Source organism: Plasmodium vinckei (assembly GCF_900681995.1).
Source record: "Plasmodium vinckei vinckei genome assembly, chromosome: PVVCY_09".
Classification (NCBI taxonomy): Eukaryota; Apicomplexa; class Aconoidasida; order Haemosporida; family Plasmodiidae; genus Plasmodium; species Plasmodium vinckei.
In genome coordinates this window covers 494,224-520,276 of record NC_051301.1, presented here as the reverse complement: position 1 = coordinate 520,276, position 26,053 = coordinate 494,224, and the positions used below count along the sequence as shown (strand labels likewise).

At 23.9% G+C, this 26,053-nt stretch overlaps 8 protein-coding genes across 8 annotated transcripts; 6 read left to right on the top strand and 2 right to left on the bottom strand.

Moving 5' to 3' along the window:
- Nucleotides 1-887: 887 nt before the first annotated feature.
- On the top strand, nt 888-2,915 carry PVVCY_0901490 (dipeptidyl aminopeptidase 1, putative; the record flags this gene model as incomplete). Its single annotated transcript, XM_008626490.2, has 1 exon — nt 888-2,915. The coding sequence occupies one exon, from the start codon at nt 888-890 to the stop codon at nt 2,913-2,915; it is 2,028 nt and encodes a 675-aa protein (XP_008624712.2).
- Nucleotides 2,916-4,151: 1,236 nt separating this feature from the next.
- PVVCY_0901480 (dolichyl-diphosphooligosaccharide--protein glycosyltransferase subunit STT3, putative) lies at nt 4,152-6,410 on the top strand (the record flags this gene model as incomplete). The annotated part of the gene is made up of 1 exon (XM_008626489.1): nt 4,152-6,410. One exon carries the CDS (start codon nt 4,152-4,154, stop codon nt 6,408-6,410), a length of 2,259 nt encoding a protein of 752 aa, XP_008624711.1.
- A 630-nt stretch (nt 6,411-7,040) lies between these two features.
- On the bottom strand, nt 7,041-8,402 carry PVVCY_0901470 (folate transporter 2, putative; the record flags this gene model as incomplete). The annotated part of the gene is made up of 1 exon (XM_008626488.1): nt 7,041-8,402. The coding sequence occupies one exon, from the start codon at nt 8,400-8,402 to the stop codon at nt 7,041-7,043; it is 1,362 nt and encodes a 453-aa protein (XP_008624710.1).
- Nucleotides 8,403-10,896: 2,494 nt separating this feature from the next.
- PVVCY_0901460 (guanine nucleotide-exchange factor SEC12, putative) lies at nt 10,897-12,162 on the top strand (the record flags this gene model as incomplete). The annotated part of the gene is made up of 1 exon (XM_008626487.1): nt 10,897-12,162. The coding sequence occupies one exon, from the start codon at nt 10,897-10,899 to the stop codon at nt 12,160-12,162; it is 1,266 nt and encodes a 421-aa protein (XP_008624709.1).
- Nucleotides 12,163-12,369: 207 nt separating this feature from the next.
- PVVCY_0901450 (peptidyl-prolyl cis-trans isomerase, putative) lies at nt 12,370-13,607 on the bottom strand (the record flags this gene model as incomplete). Its single annotated transcript, XM_008626486.1, has 6 exons — nt 12,370-12,470; nt 12,680-12,720; nt 12,858-12,979; nt 13,190-13,298; nt 13,394-13,446; nt 13,530-13,607. The coding sequence occupies 6 exons, from the start codon at nt 13,605-13,607 to the stop codon at nt 12,370-12,372; spliced, it is 504 nt and encodes a 167-aa protein (XP_008624708.1).
- Nucleotides 13,608-14,182: 575 nt separating this feature from the next.
- PVVCY_0901440 (pyridoxine biosynthesis protein PDX2, putative) lies at nt 14,183-15,533 on the top strand (the record flags this gene model as incomplete). Its single annotated transcript, XM_008626485.1, has 7 exons — nt 14,183-14,284; nt 14,394-14,501; nt 14,593-14,647; nt 14,789-14,913; nt 15,021-15,134; nt 15,250-15,304; nt 15,412-15,533. 7 exons carry the CDS (start codon nt 14,183-14,185, stop codon nt 15,531-15,533), a joined length of 681 nt encoding a protein of 226 aa, XP_008624707.1.
- Nucleotides 15,534-17,081: 1,548 nt separating this feature from the next.
- On the top strand, nt 17,082-21,326 carry PVVCY_0901430 (serine esterase, putative; the record flags this gene model as incomplete). Its single annotated transcript, XM_037634323.1, has 1 exon — nt 17,082-21,326. One exon carries the CDS (start codon nt 17,082-17,084, stop codon nt 21,324-21,326), a length of 4,245 nt encoding a protein of 1,414 aa, XP_037490432.1.
- A 1,108-nt stretch (nt 21,327-22,434) lies between these two features.
- On the top strand, nt 22,435-25,261 carry PVVCY_0901420 (rhoptry neck protein 4, putative; the record flags this gene model as incomplete). Its single annotated transcript, XM_037634322.1, has 3 exons — nt 22,435-22,513; nt 22,683-24,854; nt 25,071-25,261. 3 exons carry the CDS (start codon nt 22,435-22,437, stop codon nt 25,259-25,261), a joined length of 2,442 nt encoding a protein of 813 aa, XP_037490431.1.
- Between the last annotated feature and the right edge of the window lie 792 nt (nt 25,262-26,053).

Sequence of the window (26,053 nt, the reverse complement as noted above, 5' to 3'; positions counted from 1 at the left end):
TGGTATATTATAAGAGCCGCGTCAATTTATGTTTATGTAATATCGTCATGTATAATATATATTATATCGTATTTTTAATAATTACATATAATCACAGTAAAATTATTGAGTAAAAAATATTTAATCTTTTTGCTTTATTATATATTTTTACCTATACACAATTCCTATGTTTATTTTATTTTCCTTTATTTTACATGCTATATAATATGTATATAATTTTTGTATCCGTCCCTTATATTTGTTTTTTAACAAATTGCTAAATTTGTTTTTGCTTTTAATATAGTATGGGGGACCAAAGTATCACCTGTAATTTTTTCAGTAGGATTAAAAAATAATGTAAGAAAATTGCTATTGAAACGATAAGAATAAAAAGTAAATATAGCTATGAATATTTAAAAAAATCAGAGTACAATATCGTAATAATTAGGGAAACTATAATTCTCTTATTTCCCTATTTTATTTTAATATAATAATGCCCCTTTTATATACTTCTTGCTTATTTATTTGATATGCACCTTTTTTTAAGTTCCGTGAGCTGAATTGTAAATTAAAAATATATTAATAAGTATATATATACTGTAAAATAAATAATTTTTGGTAATTTATTAAATTTATAACCTTGCATAGTATATATAGAAATTGAAGGAAAATTAAATATAAATTAATTTATTGTTGCTTTTTTTATTATTTGCCGTAATACATTTTTAGATATTCTTTATAGAAGAAAAACAGCTTTATTTATTAGTTTTTATAATATTATTTTTTTTACAATATAAATAATTAAAAAAAATAATTAATTGGATATATTTAATCAAAAAATTCAAAAACAATATCCATAAAAAAATTTGTGATCATTATACGATTAGAATAAAAGGAAAACAATAAAAATGAAAAAATTAAATAAGTTTATTACTTTATTATTAATTTCATTGCATATTTTATATGTAACTTATGTTTCCGCTGATTTACCAATACATGTAGAAATTAAGGATTTGCTTGGTAAATGGAAGTTATATAGGACTAAAACATCACCTGAATTACTTACTTGTGGTTCGACACAACCTAATAACAATCTAAATAATCTCAAAATAAAAGATTACAAACAATTTTTAATTGACAATCATTATCCATTTGATTCAGAATTAAATGTAGTTTTATCAAGTGATTTTGTTAAATATGGCGATTTTCATGATGTAACTGGTAATGAACACAGAAAAAATTGGAACGTCTTAGCAGTATATGATGAAAAAAAAAGAAAAAAGATTGGTACATGGACCACTATATATGACCAAGGTTTTGAAATCAGAATAGGTAATGAAACATACACCGGATATATGCATTATGACCCAACTGGAAGATGTGCCGAACCTGCCAATGATGATGTCACAAATTCTAATGGAGAAACAATATGTTATACTACGAATTTTAATAAAACAAGATTAGGATGGATGGACATAGATAATAAAAATAATGAGAAATTACATGGCTGTTTTTATGCTGAAAAATACGATACTACTCATGAGCCTAATAATTCTAGAAGCATATTAGATAGCTCTACTAGTGGTACAACAGAGCCAGTAATCAATGAAAATAAAACACCCGCATCAAATCAAATGGCTGATTTTGATACATATGAACCCAAAACATATATTAAAGCTGATAAACTTAACATTAATGAAAATTCTGAAATGTATTGGCATAAAATGAAGTATTCTGGACATAAAGTGCCATTACCAGAATACATGCTTAAGGTCCAAAAACAAAAATTTGCATGCCCATGTAATCCAAATGAAGATATAGATAATGAAAGAAGTGACGCAGATCCAGATACCCCAGTTTCTCCAAATATGATAGAATTGGGTAATTCTAATGTCGAAACAAATGAACTAGATTTAAATGCATATGAAGAAATAAAAAAAGCAAAACATACCGAATTAGAATTAAATGAAATGCCCAAAAATTTTACATGGGGTGATCCATTTAATAATAATGTAAGAGAATATGAAGTAGTAGATCAATTATCATGTGGTTCATGCTATATTGCATCTCAAATGTATGTATTTAAAAGAAGGATTGAAATTGGTTTAACAAAACTTCTTGAAACTAAATACAATAACGATTTTGATGATGCTTTATCATTACAAACAGTTTTATCATGTTCAATTTATGACCAAGGTTGCCATGGTGGTTATCCATTCTTAGTTTCAAAAATGGCTAAATTACATGGTATACCTCTTAATGCTGATTTTCCATATACTGCTAAAGAAAGTACCTGTCCATACCCTATGAATAAAGGCATACCTTTATCAATGATGGAAGCTGATTTAATAAATAGATCAGAAAGTGTTTCTAAAGAGATTAAACCCTCATTTAGAGAAACTGGTGCTTCAGCATCAATAGAAAATAGTGATGTATCTGATTTAGGTGATCCAAATAGATGGTATGCTAAAGAATATAACTATGTTGGTGGATGTTATGGATGTAACCAATGTGACGGAGAAAAAATAATAATGAATGAAATATATAGAAATGGTCCAGTTGTAGGATCTATTGAAGTAACTCCCAACTTTTATGAATATGTTGATGGTGTTTACTATGACCCACGTTTTCCACATGCCAAAAAATGTACTATAGATGTTCATAAAGATAGCAACTATGTTTATAATATAACTGGATGGGAAAAAGTAAACCATGCTATTGTTATTTTAGGATGGGGAGAAGAAACTATAAATGGAAAACTTTACAAATACTGGATTTGCAGAAACAGCTGGGGAAATACCTGGGGTAAAGAAGGATACTTTAAATTGATCAGAGGAATCAATTATATTTCTATTGAAAACCATGCTATTTATATTGACCCAGATTTCACCCGTGGTGCTGGTAAAGTACTTTTAGATAAAATGAGAAAAAAATAAATTTATTTATATAAAATTGTCCGTTTTTTTTTATAATTAAAAATGTGTATGTTTTCCATTGGTATGTAGAACACTACATGCATCATGTGTATTGCTGTTAGTCTTTTTAATATTTTGATATAATTAATTTTTTTAAATCCGCGCATAGTATCTTACATGCAAACTGTATTTACTAACTTTATTTTGCTTTTTGAATAATAAGAGGAAGTATGAACTAATAAAATAAAAAAAGCGTTTTGTTAGATAATATAAATTTATAGGCACATAAATGCCATAAGAAGTATTATGTGCTTATAAAATTCTGAATAATTTTAACGAAATTTATATGAATGAAAAAATGTTTGAATATATAGGATGATTATCTATGGTGTTATGCTCTATAAGGGTTATAAAAAAATATATGTAAATTGGTATATATGCTCTCTATATTTTAATTACACATTTAATGAATTATAAAAAAATGTAATGTTTTTAAAGAAAAATTAAATATTAAAAAAAATATGTACACATATAAGTACATTATAGCATTACTCAAGAGGAAAAAATATATCCATAATTTGAGTAATCGGAAAACTGTCCCACTTACATATAAATAGGAAAATACATTTACAGCGATATATTTTTTCTTTCACTATGGGAAATTCAGGATTATATGTATGTATTATTATATTTCAAAATAAATTAAATAAGAATACATAAAATATAATGTGTGAAAGAAACGCTACATTTTTCATTTGCGTTTTTTTTTAATTAATATTATGATGGGATATTTACACCATCATAATATAATACTCTTATCCGGATAGTCAAAATTATTAGAGTTGAAAAGTTTGGTTATCAATATGCTATATTCCCATCAAATATAAACATATGTTTATTCTTAATTAAATATTTTTTATGTGAAATATATATATTTGTTTTTATAAAAATATTCATATAATATATGCATTTCCTAAAGTTCTATAAAATGGCTAATAATGAAATATTAGGATCAACGAAAATGATGATTCAAACAATATTTCATCTGTTTTTTTAACTTTCATATTTTCCCCTTTACTTTATTTCTATGGTAAAAGGTAATTATATAATAATTTCATGAACATTTTGTATTAAATATCTTACCCTTTATTTATTTTGTAATATATCCTGAAGATGAGCAGATGTATGTAGCTTCACAAGTTTATGGAAAATGATCCATGATATTCATTTTTTCAGTTCTTTTTTTATTTTTTACAGATGGTGAAAGGCAATAAACGAATAAACCACACATTTGAAGTATTAATTTTGATATTGATTGTGGTTTTATGTTTTATAATCCGTTTATTTTCAGTCATAAGAAATGAATCAATAATACATGAATATGATCCTTATTTTAATTATAAATTATCCAATTTGTTAAAAGAGAATGGGTTTTATAGTTTTTGGAATTATTTTGATGATATGTCTTGGTTTCCTTTAGGAAGAGCTACAGGACAGACCTTATTCCCAGGGTTAATGATAACAACATATTTGATACATAAAATATGTTATTCGATGGGATTATTGATAGATATAAAGATTATATGTATATATATAGGGCCAGTATTTAGCGTTTTTACTTGTATATTAACATATTATTTAACTAAAGAGGTATATAATAAGAAAGGACGTAATAGTGGTGGTGCTGCATTGATAGCAGCATTATTTGTATCAATATCACCAGCACACATATCTCGAACAATTGCTGGATCATATGATAATGAATCAATATCTATATTTTTATTAATATTATGTGTATATAATTGGATAAAATGTTTAAAAGAAGGAACCCTCTTTTCAGTGGTTTTATGTAGTTTATCTACATATTTTATGGGGTTATCATGGGGAGCATATATATTTATTATAAATTCAATTAGTTTATTTATGCTAGCTATAATTATTTTAAAAAAATATAATATAAAATATTGTATTATCTATAATGTATATTATATATTGACCACAATGTTATGTCTAAATATCCCATGTATTAATAAATCGATTTTTACAAGTATAGAGCATTTAGCTATGCATGGGATATATTTGATTTCAAATTTATTACTTTTTTGTAATTTTATAACCAATATTTTTAATTTGAATGAAGAGAAGATTAAAAATACATTTATAAAAATTTGTTTTATTATATTTTTTTTAATATTTAAATTTTTAATTTTTACCGATAAGTTATCATGGAGCCATCGATCAAGAACCTTATTAGATCCAACATATGCATCTAAACATAATCCTATTGTTGCATCTATATCTGAGCATCAGCCAACTACTTGGGGATCATATTATTTTGATATACACTTAGTTTTATTTTTCCTACCTATTGGATTATATGAATGTTTTAAAAAAAATGCAAATATAGAACTATTTTTTTTAGGAATATTTACTACTTTATGTATGTATTTTTCCTCTCTTATGGTTAGACTTCTTTTAATATTTTCTCCGTTTGTTTCAATACTGAGTTCAATCGGTTTATCATTTATTTTAAGCACTCTCATTGAGTTTGTTGATAAATTGAGGGAAATTAAATTGGCTGACTTAGATGAAAATGATAAAAAAAACGAAGATAAATGCAGTACTAGTAATAACTTAGTTAAACAGAATATAAATAATGCAAAGTTAGAGACAAAACAAGAACAATGGAATGAAAATGAAAATAAAGATATAGTAGAAAACAATTGCAACAATGTTATCAAAAATAAAATAAAGGAAAAAAAAATCCCCAATGAAATATCGGAAAATAAATCCAAATTAATAATAATAAGTATTTTGTCTATAATTGTTTTGTTATTTTTTTTGGGAGTATTAATAATTTTGCATTCTACATGGTGTGCATCAATAGCTTATTCAGAATCCAATATAACATTTTATAGTCGAAATAATGAAGGTGGTAGATATATAAATGATGATATAAGACAGATGTATAAATGGATTAAAGAGAATACAGAAAGGGATTCAAAAATAATAGCATGGTGGGATTATGGATATCAATTAAATGCTATGAGTAATAGAATTACATATGTTGATAATAATACATGGAATAATGATCAAATTGCAAATATAGGTTTAATATTAAGTAGTAATGAAAAAAATGGATATGAAGAATTAAAAAAATTTGATCCAGATTATTTATTAATATCTTATGGAGGATATTCTAAAAATTCATCTGATGATTTAAATAAATTTTTATGGATAATCAAAATTGCCAATAAAAAATATAATTTTATTTCACCTTTATTATATTATTATCATGAGAATGCTCATCCATTAGGTTCTAATGCAACATCATTTATGGCAAACAGCATATTATATAAATTGTCTTATTACAACATAACAAATGAAAAAGTAAAAGGATTTGATTATGCCCGAAAAATTGAAGTCCCAAAAATACAAAATTTGAAATATTTTGAAGAAGTATTTACATCAGATATATGGGGTTTTCGCCTCTACAAAATTAAGCAGGTTGTATGAATGATATACATATATATATACATACTTACAAATTTTTTATTTGCATTATGTTTTTCTTTAATTTGATTTTATTTCTTTTTTTTAAAATTTTTAAGTAAACATTTAAAATTCAAGTAAAAAAAATAAATAAAAAAAAAAATAGCCAAACTATGAATTGGCAAATGATGATAACAATGGGTGTGGAGAAACTCGACTCATAAAGCACCGTCTCTGAAATATGTCAATACAAATTAATTTAAAACTTAAATTACAATAAATTATATATTAAAGAAAAATATAGTAAAAAATAAAGAGTATAAAAGAAACAATTAAACAATAAAAATACATGGAAACCAACTAAAATTTATAATTTGTGGTAACCCTGTAATATATACATACACAAAAAATGTACATATGCACTTCACGCCATGCAGATGTACAAACATATTTGTCTGCATGCCTATTCCTATCCTTTTCACGCACCTTAATACGTGTTTATCAATATTGTAGCTAATATTGAAATAGTTGTAAAAAATAGGAATATTTTTTTATGCACATTTTACTTCATGATTCTTTGTCATCATTATTATAAATACTAATATTTTTATTTGATTTTTCCATATTTAATGGTCGATATTTTTGGTTTATTGATCATTTCTGTGGTTTTTTATTTTTTAAACGTTCAATTTGATCCTCAGAAGGTAACAAAGGAATCAACGAAAGAGAGAGTAAAAGAAACAATCCACATGTTAATATATACATACTTAGGTTATCAAAATTATAAGTATCTATTTTCATTAAATAAGTGAGAAGAGAAGATGTTCCCTTTTTTGTTAGCGATCCTAAATTTTTAACACTTAATATAGTAGCAAAAACACTAGCTTCTAATCCTTCTTGACATATGTTAGCTGTTAAAATAAATAGAGGTAGTAACTGTATTTCTGTAATGGCTTCAATTAAAAATCCACCACTTAATACAAACAATTCATTAGAAATACCAAAATATTTATTAATTTTTTCTGTTAATATTATTGGTGATATATATATAGGGAAAGATACTAAAGTTGTGAAAATAAGTGTATTTCTTAAACTTGAATTTTTTAAAAAGACTCTATAAACTATTATACCAATTAATGATGCTATACCATAAGTCAATCTTAATGTGCCCATAAAAGAAGGCCGGAAGCCTAACTTATTTGTACAAAAGAAAAAAAATGCGTCATCATAATCTGGACCAGACATATATACAAATATATATAAAAATGGGCCTATAAAAACTGGTGTATTAATAAACTTAATTAATTCTGTCATTTGTTTGAATATATTTTTACGTGTCGCATATTCTTTTTCTTTTAAAAATAAACATGATATAGATATAATTAAAGGAAATATAGAGGTAGCCATAAATATATATTCACGTGATACTTTTTCTAAAAAATATCCTGAAAAATATGCAACAGATAAACTACCAACAGCTTTCGATGCTATAAATTCTGTTACTTTATTTGTGCCTTGTGAATATGTCTTTCCTATAGAACTTTCGACAACTAAAGCTTCTGCAACGGTTGTACAAAAGGATGCACATAAAGATATAAAAAATAATACCAATGTTGCTTGTATTAATGATAAATCAACATATGCTAATGATAAAAAATTTAATGATTGAAATAAACTAAACAAAAATAAATACGGTTTTCTTCGCATGCCAAATATAGATATCGAATCAGTTATTAGTGCAATAATAGGTTTTAATATAAAAGGTAAATACGGATACATCAATATTAATGATACTTGATATGGTGTTAATCTATAATGATCTTTAAACAAATAATATATAGCTAATGATGCTAAATGTGTTAATCCATCTGACAATCCAACTAAATATACAACTATCTGGGTATAATCTATACCCTTCTTTTCAGAGTTTAACAAAGGTAATTCTTCGCCATTTTTTTTAATTCGTTCGACAATCGGGTCGATACTAAGATATATGTTATTCGATTTTTCAATCATTATATTATAAAGTTAAAATTATCTAAGTATGTAACTGTGCGTCTATTTTTGTTCTTCTTTCTCTGTAAAATGAAATTTGAAAAATATTTAATACATGAGATAGGGTGCAAACTTATGAATGCACACAGATTCGGGTGTCGTATTGCATATATATTTTTTATATCCCTGTAAGAAAACAGTTGTTTTTTTCCGAATCTGGTATATATATATCTTTACTACTAACTATATAAAAGTTTACCTTCTTCCCTTTTCAGCGCTATTTTCAGGTTGGTGGCGTTTCAATATTAGTACTTATGTTTGCGTGCACATAAGTTTTATTACAATATATTTTTTTGCAATATTGGCACTAATAATAACAAAGTTCACTATTATGTTTTAATATATTATATCTAAAAATATATACTTTTTATGTCCATAAAATAATGTCTATTTTTTTCTTTTTTTTTGTAGGCAACCAACGAAGTGTCATATAAATATGCAGGTGCACGTACAGTGTAGAAAAAAAAAAACAATTATATAAACAATATGATAAATAAAAATAATAAATGTTGCAACGGCAATATGGCAAAACAATATATGACAACAATCGTATTTTACTTTATTATTGTTATATATGTGCTCGTGCATATATAGCTAAACACATAAAGACATCAATTATATAAATTACAAAGTTTAATTCGTATATAAAATATATGGAGTCAATGTTAAATCATTGATATATTTAAATTTTATGAATTACAAAAAAAAGGAAATAAAATAATTAATTTCCATATATATATAATATATATATTAAAAAAAATTGTAACTAAACAATTTAAATTTTTCCTTTTTTTTTATTTTTCTACTATTGTCATTTTTTGAATTCCAAAAAAAACAATGTTTCATAAAATATATACAAAATTTATTCTAATAAATGTGTAGAAAAATAATGAAAACAAATGTATATAGTCAGGATAATGTATAAAATGTAATAGTGTGCTAGCATTGGGGTATGTATAAATGTATATATATATATATGGTGTAGTTATTTATAATGAAAAACAGAAGATGGAAATGTTGTAACCCATCTTTCCATTTGTAAACATATGTGGTCTTTGTTTTATAGTAGGTTCATGTATGCACATAGGAGGAACAATATTGTATTTATTTTATTACTAATATTTTTTAACATTTTAAAAAAATTATCCTATTTAGATAATATCTTTTTAATTTCCCATTATTATGTTAAAAAGTAAAAAGCAAAAGAAAAAAAGTAAAAGAACTAATTTAACAAAAAAAAATGCAAAAAGAGCATGCATAAACACACTCTTTATGTATTTATATGTGACTATTCACATTAAAATAAGTTTGTTATAAAATATAAATACATATATTTGTTATATTTCCATTTAAGAAAAAAAACTATTTTAAAACATAAATGAAATGTATTTATTTTTCAAACATTATATGATCAGCATACAATATTTTATTTATATATATACAAATAAGGAAATATATACACAGGTCTTATATATGTATAACACCTTTAATCCGTATACATTTTTTTTTTTTCAAATATTTTAGATATATTCACAATATTATGGCAAAAAAAAATATATAAATATAATAATAAAATAAATAAAAAAATTAAGAATAAAAAATAAATAAAACATAAGAAAATAGTAGCAAAATGATAAAAATAAAATAAAAGCGCAAATAATCGAAAAGATAAATTAATATAAGAGATAACAAGTATATACGCCTAATTTCAGGAAAATTTATAAACATAAAAAGTTAAATTTACATATTTTTTCCTATTTTTGTTTGTTTCTTTGTTTGATTTTGTATAAATTAATTTGTTGTTAACCTTTACAATTTCATTATTCCATTATATATTACGCCTTTTTCCTTTTTTTATATTCACAAAATTTATGGCACACAACTATATACATTAATATATGTTATACTTTTTTTGTTTTTTTATGTTTATTAACATTTATGCGTATAATCTGCTAAATATTTGAATTTTTCTAGTATAATATATACAGTTTGCCAATACTGTATGTATGTTTACTTTTTTATTTCATTATCGTTATCCTTTATCTATATTTCTATTTATATACACCATTGCACAAATGTGCTAGTTTTATATTTTCGATAAAATAAAAATATAGTTCTTATACTATATAGGGGGTTAATTGTGTTGAGTATTTTTTATGAAAAAATAAAGCCATTAATGAATATGCATTTTTTTCATATTATAATAAGTGTATATATATGGTAATATTCATAACAGCTCAAGTTCGTGTTTGAGAGGGATTATATATGCATATGTACACACAGAAGGGCATATATTATCCAGCAAAGGTATATAATAGTACTAAAAAATAAAGGGAATAAACACAGAACGTGAAAAGATAATTATCACAAAACAAAGCGTATAGAGAGATAGTTATATATATAAATACCTTGTGAAAAAAGAAAGTATATTTTACAAAATAAAGTATAAAATCTGATGGACGAAGTAAAGGTGTCATATTTGAACTATCCAATTTATGGGATCGGGTCAAACGAAAAATATGTTGTAACCTCTGGAGGAGGAGGAGGTAAAAATTATGGGATTGAAGATATATTAGATATTAATACATTTGATGAAAAAGAAAAAAAATTACAACAAGTATGGTCAACAACTGAACAAAATGGAGTTGTTGATGGAATAATATTTGTAGATAAATATAATATATGGCTAGGATCGGTACGAAATGAATGTATAATATTTCAAATAAATGAAGAAAATGGTCCTAATATTTTATTAAACTTTGTTACGGATCTTTGTAAAAAAAATGCAAGGCAAACAGTTGTTAGATTTTCATCGAATAGTAATTTGATATTAACAGGAGGTGAAGACAAAATAGTAAAATTATGGAAACTTACATTCAGTAATAAAAATAAACATAAATTTGTAATTAACGATTTATATATCGATCCAAAAAAGGCTATAGAGCATTTAGGTGATTTTAAAGGACATGAAGATTGTATTAAAGATTGTGATATATCAAAAGATGAAAAAATAGTATGTACATGTTCATCTGATAATTCATTAAAAATTTGGGACACTAATAGTTTTGTTAATTTGCATACAGAGCAAATGAAAAATCCAAAAAACAATAATGAAAAACTAAATTTTAGATGTTGTAAATTTTTAAAAAATATAAATAATTCAGATGAATTTACATATAAATTATTAACAACAGCATATACATCTAGAGGCAATAGTTATCTAATTATATGGAATGTATATTACAATGATAAAAAAGAAAAATTTACATGTGAAAAATATAAATTTATATGGTTAGATGACAGACCTTGTTGTAATATAGCCATAAGTAAAGATGAAAAATATATAGCTTTAGGTTTTAGTACTGGAGCATTAAAAATTTATAATTATAAATATTCACTTTTAGCACATTATAAAAAACATGAATTACCAATAACAGCCATGTGTTTTATTAAAAATGATGATTATTTATTATCAGCGGGTGCAGATTATAGTATTAGCTGTACCCATATAAATTCATTTAGTTTTCGATATTTAAGAAAAATATGGAAAGTATCGATAATCATGATAATATTGCTTATATTAACTCTTATTTTGTTGGATTGTTTTAATGCTGGATATGATATACGAATGAACAATTTAATCAGAGACTTTCCAAACTTTGGACTAAAAAAAAAAAATAATACTACCAAATCAAAGAATCATACTAGCGATGAACTATAGCATCACTGAAATTTAAAAATAGTATGGGCATATGCTTTTTATAGAAGACATATATACATGATAATTTGTCGCAAATCTAAATTCTATATCCTAGAGGATTACCCCGATATTATTTTATTGATTTATTCGAAATGCATTTTTTTTTTCACAAGTTTGAAGTTTATACAAAAAAAAAAAATTAAAACGCATGTGAAAGTTTTTAAGCATTTACAAGGAAAGAAATTCATCTTCTGCAATCGGATTTGCATGTATTGTCACAGATTCAATTATGATATCCTTTATGGGTCTGTTCTTTTCTTCTACTGGTTCTAAACAGATATTGAAGAAGAATATAAAAAGGATGAAAAAAAAGATGAATTAAACGAATACATAATAATTTTATTATTTATGTATCAGATAAAGAAATAAAAATAATAATAAAAATAAATTTGTTTTGTTTTTTTAGTATTCTTAATAATTAGTATGTGTGTATATATATTTGCATATACTCTTATATTTTTTATTTAATAAATTATACCATTTTCAAGGGTAGATAATACATCCATACCGTCTATTACTCTAAAAAATAAAGTATTGTTTTTATTTTTTAATAAAAAAATGTGCACACATACATATATCATTCAAATTATTTATTTCATCTATTTTTGTCATATTTCATCGTTTATCTTGATTATTTTATTTATTTATTATCTTACTTTGCAAAAACTGGATAAACACCATTAAGATGTGGTTGTCTCGAATAAGTTATAAAAAATTGAGAACCATTTGTATTGGGTTTACCCTTATTTGCCATAGACACAATTCCTCTTTTATCATGCTATAAAAACATTTTATTAAATAATGTAATATTTCAACTGTATATTCTATATACACGAAAGGAGAGCAAAATAAAATTCCCATAATTATTTAGCATATGAAAAAAGTTAGTCATAAAGCTAAGTAATGGATAATGAATCAATTGGTTTTAGTAGACAATAATTTATTTATGATTATATAGAGAATTATGTTTAGTTATTCTTTTCCCTACCTTTAATGTTGAATCAAATTCATCATCGAAATATTTTCCATAAATGCTTTCGCCACCTTTTCCCGTATTAGTTGGGTCCCCTCCTTGTATGGCGAACCCCTTTATGTTTCTATATAAAAAAAAATATGCAAATAATTGGCTAGCTCTCTATATTCGTCCTTATCACATGCATATGCCAAAATATTTTTTTTGCAATATGTATACCTGTGAAATTTTGTATTATCATAATATCCAGAGGCACATAGGGCTAAAAAATTCTAAAAAAAATACATTTATTATTTGATGGTATACATAATAAATAAACATAGAATGTAACATTATGTGTGTATTATTTTTTTACTTTGCAAGTTTTGGGGACTTCGTGACAAAAAAGTTCAATTTTTATATCGCCATAATTTGTATGCAAACTTATAGACATTTTTACAAATTGTAATTTTATTATGTAAAGATTGTTATTGGTTTTTCCATATAAATATACATTTGTAGGTTTTATTATTTTTTTTCATTATTAACCCTTTGATATTTCATTCATTTATCTTTGATAAATTCTTACTTTAAATTGATATACTTTTTTTAGCTTAATTTTTAGGAGAAAATTTCATTATTTTTTTTTTTTTTGCAAATGTATAAAATACTTTTTGTTTTTTTTGGTTTTGCACTTCAATTTTCAAAGTATGGAGAATAAAAAAAAAATTAATTTATGTATATGGGTGTATACTTGTTTTATATTTTCTTTAACGACATTCTAAGGAAAAATTAATTGTATATAAACAATTTTGTTCTTCATATTACATATAGTATTATTTTTCAAACGAATTCTTATATCAATACATTTTTTTAGCAAATTATTACAAGAAAGTTTAATCTATAATTTTTTACATATATAATTATATTCAAACGATTAGAATAATACATATTCTCACCAAACTAGAAAAAGGAAAATACAAAACAATTGATTATATTTTTAATATATATATAGAAGAGGAATTAGAAATGGAAAATATAACTATAGGTGTTTTAGCTTTACAAGGAAATTTTCAATCACATATAAATCATTTTCTTCAGTTGCAGAATCCATCCCTCAAAGTTATAGAGGTACCATATATGCTTTTACACTATATGGATCCATATTAACACATTTTTATTACTATATATAAATATGTAATATTTTTTATATATTACTTTTTTTTTAATAACTTTATAGGTCAGGAATAAAACTGATTTAAGGAACTGTGATGGAATTGTTATACCTGGAGGAGAGTCAACAACATCGAGAAGATGCATGTCATACGATAATGACTCCTTATATAATGTATATAGAAAATAAAAAAATATATATAAACTTAAAATGAAAAATATTCATATATAGATCCATTTATTATATTTAAAAATAATTTTTATAGGCTTTGAAAAATTATATTCATGTTAAAAAAAAACCTGTGTGGGGTACTTGTGCTGGTAAGTAAATAAAATCAAATGATAAATGAAAATTATAAATATTGGATAATATAATTCAATAGTTTTTCATGTATTAGTTTTTATATTAGTGTAATTGTTGTTAATATACTACTATGTTTATTTTTTTTTATTTCTGTGTAGGGTGTATTTTACTATCAGCAAAAGTTGAAAAAACCAAGGATGATAATATTGAAGATGAATATGGAAATGATTTTTCCTTGGGAGGGTTAGATGTAGAAATTACACGAAATTATTATGGATCACAGGTTTGATTTTAAATTATTATCAAAAGTTTGCTTATTACTTATTTATATTTAAGATACCCACATACCTATATCCATAATATTATGTTTATCTTTTGTTATCTTTGTAGAATGATAGCTTTATTTGCTCATTAGATATAAAATCTCAAGATCCAATTTTTAAAAAAAATATTAGAGCACCATGTATAAGAGCACCATTTATAAAAAATATATTATCAGACAAGGTAATTTTGAATAGAAATATGCATAGATGTTCACAGTAATATATATATTAGCGAATTTATCAATAAATATATGGATGTAAATTATCATTCTTATTTTCAAAATATTATTTTGCAGGTTGTAACAATTGCAACATTTTCGCATGAATCATATGGAAAGAGTATTATAGGAGGTAATGAATTACACATGATTATCTACTCGTAGAATTACTCTCTTTTTTTATGTGATTTAAAATGTATCTAAATATATATGCATACACATTTTTTACTTTTCACGCAGCTGTTGAACAAGAAAATTGCTTGGGAACAGTTTTTCACCCCGAATTAATGCCATATACAAGTTTCCATGAGTATTTTGTTGAAAAGGTTAAAAAACATAAAAAGGATTCAGGAGAAGCATAAATTTTATTTGAAGCGAGAATCAATATGTTTGTATATCCATATACTTAATTTAAAATGTTTATCCTTTAAAAATTGTTGGAATTATACTAATATTGCAACATTTTCACATGTATTTAAACAAAAAAATTATTATCGTTTGAATATTTGTTCAATTAATTAGCATTTTAATATATGTATTAACAAAACATTTTAGTAAACACATTTTCCGTGATTTGTTATATTCTACACTTATGCATCTATGTGCGGTGTGTTAAAACAAAAACAATAATTATATAGAATTATGGTGTTAATGCTCGTTTTATGATATTAAATATTAGATATAGCCTATATTTTATATTTGATTTTTCTTATTCCATTAATCTATATTTTGAAATTGGCCGTTTACAAATTTCCATTTATTTTTATTATGTGTGTTATTTTGATGTATTATTTTTACATCTATACTATTGTATTTTTTTTAACTTAATTTAAGCATAAATTTAATTGAAAACTTTTAAAATAGAAAATTAAAAAAATTATTACATATGCAAACTCGAAAAAGTGATGTTTATTTTCTATCCTACCATATTTAAATAACGTGTAATAACGGATTTATATAAATATAAGCAAGTAAATAAACAAATATATATATAACTATATAATGCATTTAATAATAATTCAGTTTTTAGAAGACAGTATAAATTTATTGAAATTATTTTTTAATTTTTTGGCTATAATAATAAAGCAATAATTACCTATAAAGCAAATAAATATATTATATATAAATATTTATGCAAATTTTTTCTAACAACAAAAAATAGAAAGGAGTGAATGAAATATATAAATAAAAATAATTATCATTTTATATATATATGCTTAAAACCGCAAAAATGTGTTATGTCATTTGCCTATAATACGAAGTGAAATTGTATAATAAATATTATATATATTTTAAAAACAGCCATTAAAATTCCATAATTTTTTTATAAATTACTTTGCTTTTATCTTTAAATTTATTTATTTATTTTGCTATTTGCAATATCCCTTAAAATAAATGGGCTATATTTTTATATGTGTTTATATGTTACATTTATTTTACAAAATTTACATGTGTTTAGCTTAAATGTATAAGTATATTTAGTTTTAAATAATTACGTAGTATAAACATTTTTTATGCAAGTATATACATATAACAATAGTTAAAATACAAGCATATAAAGACAATTATAAATTTTTAAATGAATTAAAATTGGAAACCCCCAAGTGTGCTTTTATTCCTTTTCGTATTTTTTTTGAATATTCCATTTTAATTTCAAAAATTTGAGATTAATATAAATATATGGGTGATGTGCATAAAATACACGAAATATCCATTTGTAGAGTTGAATATTTTTTTGCATATTATGTATAGATATTTTAATTAATGCAGATGTGTTATATTTTTTTCTTAATATAAAAATTCATTTAAAAAATATTCCTTGAAGATAGCAAGTAATAAGATTATATTTATTAAATGTAGAAATTAGGATTCATAAAACAAATCATATAAAATAAAAATATCATGATGAAATGAAAGAAAAATATAAAAATTATCGAAGTGTATCTGCTTTTTTGAGAGATGGAAATGTGTTTGAGACACATGATACCATAAATGATGAACAGGAGGCTGAAAAATGTGCAGCTTTTTTTAACACTAATAAAAATATGTTTACAAATTTGTTTGCAAATTATAATGTTAATACCAGTGTAAGTGATTTATTGAATAGGGAAATAAAAAATGATAATAGTGTTCTAAATTTGATCAAATCAAAAGAATATAAAAATAAAAAAAGTTCATTAAATAAAAATATAGAATGTAATCTAAATTCATTAAAAAATGATAACTCATTTGTAAAAAAAGAATGGATAAAGAACTTTTGTTGGGCTTGCTCTTTAAATTTGTTAGACGAAATTTTAGAAGAGGAAATATATAAAGAAAAAAAAATTAACTATGTATATGATATAATTCGTGATGAAAATACCTACTTCGATACGAGTTCCTTCATTAGTGTTCCATATGAATTTACACGATTTATTTTATCACAAATGGAAAGTAATGAATTAAAGACTATTAAAATAAATAATATGATCAAAGAAGAAAAATATTTATTTAAAAAGTTTTATAAAAATCGTAAAAATAACAATAAATGTAATATAAATAAATGCAAAACATGCGACGATACATCAAATTCAGATTCATCAAGTGTAAGTTATAGCAGTAGTACAGACAAAAATAACAATGACACAAATGATGACAACTTAAGTAAGAATTATAATAATTATTCTCATATCAGGGAAAAACTATTTAATTATCATAATTCTAATAAAAAACAAAAATATATATATAATGATTATGATTTGTTTTACAATAAGGATCTTTCATTAGAAAAAAATTTGAACAATTTAAAAAAATCTAATGATGAAAGTTTGCTGAATAAAGAGCGAAAAAAGAACCAAATACATAAAACAGCGAAAAATAAAAAACTATATAAAAAAAATAGACAAGAAAAAGGAAAACATAATATTTTATATAATAAAATGAGCATGAGTGATGACAATAATTATGAGTATAGTCAAATTTATAAACGTACAAATCAAGATAATGAACATGTATGTGAATATAAAAATTGTGCAAAATCAATATTATCATATAATAGAAATTCCAAATCAGGCATGTTAAAAATGGATAGCAAAAACTATCATAAGAAAAAAAACATTAACTGTAATAGTAATGCATTTTTTAATACAACAAATATAAAACATTTAAATAAAAAAAGACACACAGATCGTTTCCAATATTATTTAAACGATATAGAAGAAAATAATAGTTATAAATATCTACAGCGTAATAAGCGAATAATAAAAAGAAGCAAATCTATTTGCTCGATATTAAGAACAAATGATGATAAAAATAATAACACACAAAATGACAAAGAGGATTTAGAAGGAAAAAAAAAAGAGATTGATATGGGTATATTTGATTCTGGAAAAAATTTTAATAATCCTATTGATCGAAATATACACTCTGAGGATATAGTTGAGCATATGATAAACAACGAAAAATATGATATAAAAAATAATTATAATAAAAGAATATATTATAAATATATAAATAATTTAAATTATATTAAAGAATTTTATTATATTGCAGAAACTAAGAAAAAAAAACCATTTCCTTTATTCCTATATAATAATATTAAATTGATTGATATTGTGAAGCAATGCCCTAAATGTTATTGTTTTTTTAACAAACTGGCTTGCCATTGTATAGGATGCAAAAAGAAATACAATATGAAATATATGAAGCCGCATTATTTTATATTTCAACATGGTTTAACTGCAAGTGTATGGGATTTCCAAAATATAATTAATCCTTTATTAAGAAAATATCCACCTATTTATATATATGTAGCATATAGTTACCAAGGGCACACATTTGAAGGTGTTGATGTTGGTACTGAAAGAATATGCTCCGAATTAACATATTTATTTAGAACCATAAACAATGATGATATAAATATATCTATGATAGGGCATTCATTAGGAGGAGTATTAAATAGATATAATTTAGTTAATTTATATAGAAACAAAATCCTTAAAAAAAAAAAATTTATTAATTTTATAACTTTTGCATCCCCACATATTGGCGTTCATGAAAATATTCCATTTATTAAAACTTTATCAGCATTTTTAGGGTCACACACAGTTGATGATTTAAATAATAAATCTAACGCTTTGTTAAAGATAGGAAATATTGAAGGTGTAAATATGTTAAAAAAGTTTGAAAATATAATATTTTATGGGAATACGCATTCAGATTGGTTAGTAGGTATTAGAACATCTTTAGTTTTGCCTTATACAATATTTAATAATGAACTTTTATCATATATAATGAATAAAGCCCAGAAATTGCCAGATGTTCCGTTAAATATTTTTTCAATTGTCCATTTATATATGCGCGAAAAAAAATTATTATTTTTTCATTTTTATCAAAATATAAATAATCCAAATTATTTATTAAATAAAAGAAAAAATCAAAGTAGATTTTTATATAAAATGCTACAAAATATTTTGTCATCGACTAAATTGTTAGGATCCCAACAAAAAAAAAGAGTGAGTATTTATATAGATGATTATGAAAGCTATGAAAATAATAATAAAACAACCAAAAATATAGAGTATATATACTCAAGTTCATCATGCAAAAAGGATATATATGGAAACAAAATACCATTTTTTACAAAAGAAAAAAATAATAATAAACTTAGTTTAAATCAAAATAATCTACTATTCAATGATGACTTAGAATTACTATCAGAAAATATGAGTATCGAGTCATTATCAGACAGCTTAAAAAGTGATAATAATAAAGATAGATATAATTTAGAAAATAGTATTGAAATAATCCAATTTAATTATAATAAAAAAAAAACTAAAAACGCAAATTCTTCAGTTGTAGAGGATGAGAAAGTATCCTCTATTAAATCAATTTCATTGGAAGATGTTTTTCCATGTGATAATAATGAGGAAAGCAATTTTATTAATATGAAAGTATCAAAAAATAGTATTGATAATTCTTATCCACACATTAAAAATGAAGAAATTCATATAAAAAATAACACTTATAAAATTATTACTAGTAATTATGTGGAGGAATCTGAAAAAAGGGAACTTTTGACTACTGATTTGAATAAATATATGGATTATAGAAATACAGAAAGTGAAAATATAAGTTACTCTAATAATATTAGTGATAAAATTAGTAATAAAAAAAATGAAGAATTATACGATAATCGTGAGCCTAAAAATAGTGACACTATTAGTGGAAACATTGAAGATGGTAATAAAAAGAAAGAAACAATGAAAAATTATAAATATTTTGAAAAATTATTTTTCCAATGCTTGAAAGAAAGAATATTGTATGATATAAAAACATTAGACGATAATTTTAAAAAAGAAAGTAAGCCAACTAAAAAAAAAAGTGAAACGGGTAAAATGCTTCTTCAAAATACTATTAATATAATAAAAAACTATAGTTTTTTAAATTATTCAAAAAATAATGACTACACTAGTATAAGCAATATTAATAATAATACATTAGACATATGTGATGAAATAAGATCATTTAAAAGCGGTACCAATTTTGAAGATAATAATATATCTATTAACGAGGATCAAAGTGATAAAACAAATTTTGAAAAAAATAACAAAGGCATAGACCAATCATCCCTTAGTAATAATAATCATAATGAAGAATATAATTATATAAGTGAATTTTTTCATACATCTTCTGATGATAATTGTGAGGGAAACGAAGATAATTCCAACACAATGTCTAATAAATATATATCACCGAATATAGTTGAAAATAATAAAGCTCATAAAACTGAATTGAAGGATATGGAAAATAGTGAATGGCGTCATAGAGATACTGATTGGAATAATAATGAAAGTATAAATAATATAATAAAAAAGAAAAACCCAAAAAATAATTTACTTAAAGGTATTACAAAAGACGATAAAATAAAATATAAGAAAATATTACGTCATATTTATTCAATATCAAATGAAGAGCTAATTGAAAATTTTTTTAAAAATCCTGATCTAATTTATTTTGAAGTCGCGCTATATTGTTTATATGAGTTACCAATACAACGATATTGTATTTCTATGCCACCATATCCAAACGCCCATGTCCAAATTATTGCACACCCAAGAATATGCCCAAAAGAATCCACTATCATAAATCACCTTATTGAACGTTTGATTCTTTAATAATTTTCATTTCTTAGTATGCATATTTTTTCATACCCCTTTCTTATTTTCCAATAACTGTGGATACATGGGTATGCATGCATATGAATATATATATTGTAATGCTATTTTTGTATGATTATATTTTTTTGTATAAATTAATATATACTTGCTCATGTAGATAAAATGAGCATTTAATAATTATATATTATTATAATTTTATTGGATTTATTCTTTATACGTGTTATTAATAAAAAAACATATGTGTTTAATTTTAGTATGCATATGCCAAATTTCTTTTTTTTTTGTCTTTTTTGATTTCCTTTGGATAATTCCAAATAAAATTTTTATTAAATTTTCATTACTTTTTTTAAAATTAGCTTATTTTTTAATGTATATATGATGATAAAATTTAAATATTTAATAACACTATTATTTTTAAATTATTTCTTTGATTTTTTCCATATGGGTATTTTTTTTTGTTGCCCTTATAGGCATTCGCATATCATTGGTAATAACCATTATTTCGTAAGTTTATAATATGGTATGTATTTTTGCATAAAATATTTCCCAAATTTTTATACCAAATATATGTATATATATGTATGCTATTTTTTATGCGCCATTTGTTTGTCATCCATTTGGCAATGCATTGATATACTGCTACCAAAAAATACTTTAAGTGTTAAAGTTTGTGAATTAATGTTAAATTTACCACTATAACATAATAGGTATACAATTTTTAGTTCTCGCAATTTGGTGTACATGCTATAAGTATATTATGCGATGGTATGGAAATGCACTTTGATGCACCATGAAACACATTTAACTAGTAAAATACATACACCCAGAAAAATATATTATAAATAAAAATTTTTATAGCATAATATAATTTTGTCTTTCTAGAAGTGCGTAAGTTTTTTTTCGATTTCTTTGGTTGTTAGTATTCTTTGTTTTTATTTTTTTTTGTTTTTAGTTATTTTAGTTTTTACAACATTTTTAAATATATTTTATGTATTATCATTAGTATTTAGAAATTTAAACCAATTTGTTTTATCAGTTATATATCAATATATATTTTTGAAACAAAAAAAAAATAAAATGCTTTCATTCTAAAATATATAATAAAATGTCTGGCCTAAGGTTATTTTATGTATGCATTTTCATAGTGCTCTCTACATTTATTCATACCGTAAAATCATTCGAAGGTAAATAAAATTTCATTCCAAATGATATGTTTTAAATATTTCTAATATATATAATAATAGATGAATATACATGTGTGTGTACATCCTAGTACGTTTGTAAAAAAAAAAACGCGTATTCTATTAACTTCATTTATTCATAATTTTAAAAAATGCTAATTTTTGTTTTTAGATAATGATGATTTTTGGGGACTTTCCTTTGTTGACAAAAATGGCGATAATAACGCGGAAAATAAACAAGTAGAAGAGGGTTCTCATCAAAATATGCAACACACTGATGATGCTGCCAATACAGAACATGAGCAACAAAATGTAGTAAATGGTTCTGAGCATCATGCAGATAATACTGAAGAATTAAAAAAACATGAAGAACATGGTGAAGGTCAATCTGAGCATAATTTTCAACAAATAAATAACGAAATCGAGAATAGTAATAGTAACAATAATAATAATAATAATAACAATGACAATACTCCAGAACATAATCCTTTGAACCAAGTCAATAATTCAGATATGCAAGAATCAAATAATAATGACATGAGTCATCAAAATGCTACAACCGAGAATGAACACAACACTGAACAAATATCAACTGAACAAATACCAACTGAACAAGCATCAACTGAGCAAGTACCAGCTGGACAAGCACCAACCGAGCAAGTACCAGCTGGACAAGCACCAACCGAGCAAGTACCAGCTGGACAAGCACCAACCGAGCAAGTACCAACCGAGCAAGCACCAACCGAGCAAGTACCAACTGAACAAGTACCAACTGAACAAGTACCAACCGAGAAAGTACCAACTGAACAAGCACCAGCTGAACAAGGACATAGTGGTGAAGATGAAGGTGAACACAGTGCAGAAGGAGACGAAATCAACAAAAACAATAATAGCAAGGTTAGCAGCGATACATCTTCGGACAGCAGTTTTAGTTTAGATAGTAATCAATTTAGCGATACCACAAGTTCAAGTTCATCTGGTTCAGGATATTCGAATTTAAGAAAACCTGTTTTTGGAAATCCTGTAGATGCTCATAAAGAATTTTTACATAATGGCGCTCCACAAGGCTCCTCAAACATGCTATTATATAATTATGGAGCAAATACTAAAAAAAATGGTAGTGAAGTTTTGACTGATATTGGGAATAAAGGATTGGACAGTATTTCCGATCCTCATAAATATAATTTATTAAAAAGAAAAAGTATATATTTAACATTATTAGAAAGAGCAATATTCGAAATAATGGATTCTTCTAAAAAAGGATTAAGTGAAATTAATGGTATGCGAAATAATGCAACTGTTTCTAAAATATATATGGAGGCTTTAAAAAGATTAAAAATGAATCACCATTCCCTTGGAAAAGGATTAGAGTTTATCACACTTGAACAAAGTGATAAAATATTATCAGAAATGTTTAAAATATTAACTGAATTGTCTTATGATAATTTTCCAGAATTTTATCGATCTATGAATATTAATAAATCAGCATTAAGTGAATCGTTTAAAGAAATAAGAATAAAAATATTTAAAAAAATTGGTGTTTCATATGCAAAATTACCACCAATTATTAAAGGGACAAGTGGAAATAAATGCCCAATTAATGATTTAATTATAAGTATAACACCAAAAGAATTATCACAACGACTTTCTATTATGTTTAGTAGTTGGCTAGCTTTTGATGAATATGGTGCTTTAGAAGATTTTGAAAATAATGTCGAACTAAATGTTTTATGTTCAGGTGCATCCATATTAATGCAACAATGGAAATATTATCAAAATATTTTAGGGTTTGAAGATAATAATGATCATGCATTTTTAAGTTTAATCGATGAATTATTAACAATAGACAAAAAATATAGTAAAAATGAAGAACATAGTAAAACTTTAGAAAAAATCAAAAAATCAAAAGTATTTAATTATTGTACTAAACTTATGAGAACAAGTGGTAACATTTCGACAATACCATTTAATCATGAAAACAATAAAACTCCAAGTTCATCTATTATTGGTTCATTAGGAAATTTAGTTAAGGCACATATAAGCGGATATTATGCAGCAACTGCTCAAAGAATAAACTCTTATTTTAATTATTCGGACAAGAAAAATAAAAAGAAAACACTACCTAAAGTAATTTCAATCTGTACTCTCTTAAATTTAACAGATATACTATTTAATTGCACAGATCCACATTCAACTTATACCCCAAATTTGAACCTTTTGAAGCTAAATGTATTAAATACTAAAGGAAAAGCAATTCTAGATCATCTTAATAACCTAAACTATTTATTAGATAGCGAAAACGAAGCTATTAAAGAAATTTGTAATTCTAAAAATGACGTAGTTGGTAATGACAAAATGCGCTGAATTATTCATTTGTGTATTTTTTTGTAGGCATTATATGGGATTTCAAATATTGCAAAATATGCATATATTGCATATGCAATATTTTCTAATTCCATTTTGTCATTGGATATGAACTTATGTACATATTTATGTTTGCTCGATTTTCATAAGAATAAATGTATTCATAATGTTACTTTTATTTAATTACTTTTTACAGATAAAACATTGCAAAAATTACTAATTTTAATTTCGTCACACTCACATGAAGTATTAGCAAACGAAGTAGAAAAGAAAGGTCTTGGCCCTGATTATATTAACAGCGAAATAAAAAATATAGATGACTCTGATCACGATAGTAATGACGAAGGAGAAGACGATGTTGAAAAAGCCATTTTTGATGATTTATGAAGTTAATTTATTAAAAAAAAACAATAATAAAGTACATGTAAAATGGGACATTTGGATAAGTTATGTTTTCATATATACTAAAAAATACATTTATGTATGCATTTGTCTGCATATGATATATCGGGTTTTTAAGCGTTTATAAATAATATTTAATATTTTTATTGATTTATTTGTATAATTCTGATGGTGTCATTGTCTATATTTGCCCCATTCAAACCATACATTAAATTAATGTTCTTTTTTTTAACACGTTTTTAATAATTTGTTTATATTATTTTTATGTTTATTAGTATCTTTTTTATTTTTTTTGTTTTTTGAGAGATTTAGTTTTTAAAATTTACTCTAAATTTATGTTGTAAATAGTAAAAATTTTAACTTAGTTTTTAATAAATTAGTTATAAATATATACAATAAAAAAATAAATTTCCATAAATATTATATATCCATGTAAGGGGCTTTACCACGTTATATTGATTTCGAAATAATACGTATATAGTATTATATGTGCAATTTTTATGGCAAATTTTGTTAATGATTATTAAATGAGGTACGTAAAGGTTAAAATGATATTTGGTTAGCTACAGTTTGGTAAAAAAAAATAAAATAGTTGTGCAACCATATAATAAATATATTAAGCACACCATGGTAATAAATACAAAAAAAGTACGTATACATATATATACAGATTTATAAATGTTGGTAAAATTATAACTATTTCTTATAACTCAAATAAAATGGGAATAATATACATTCTTTGAATTCATATAATTCAAAAACTTTAATATAATTGCA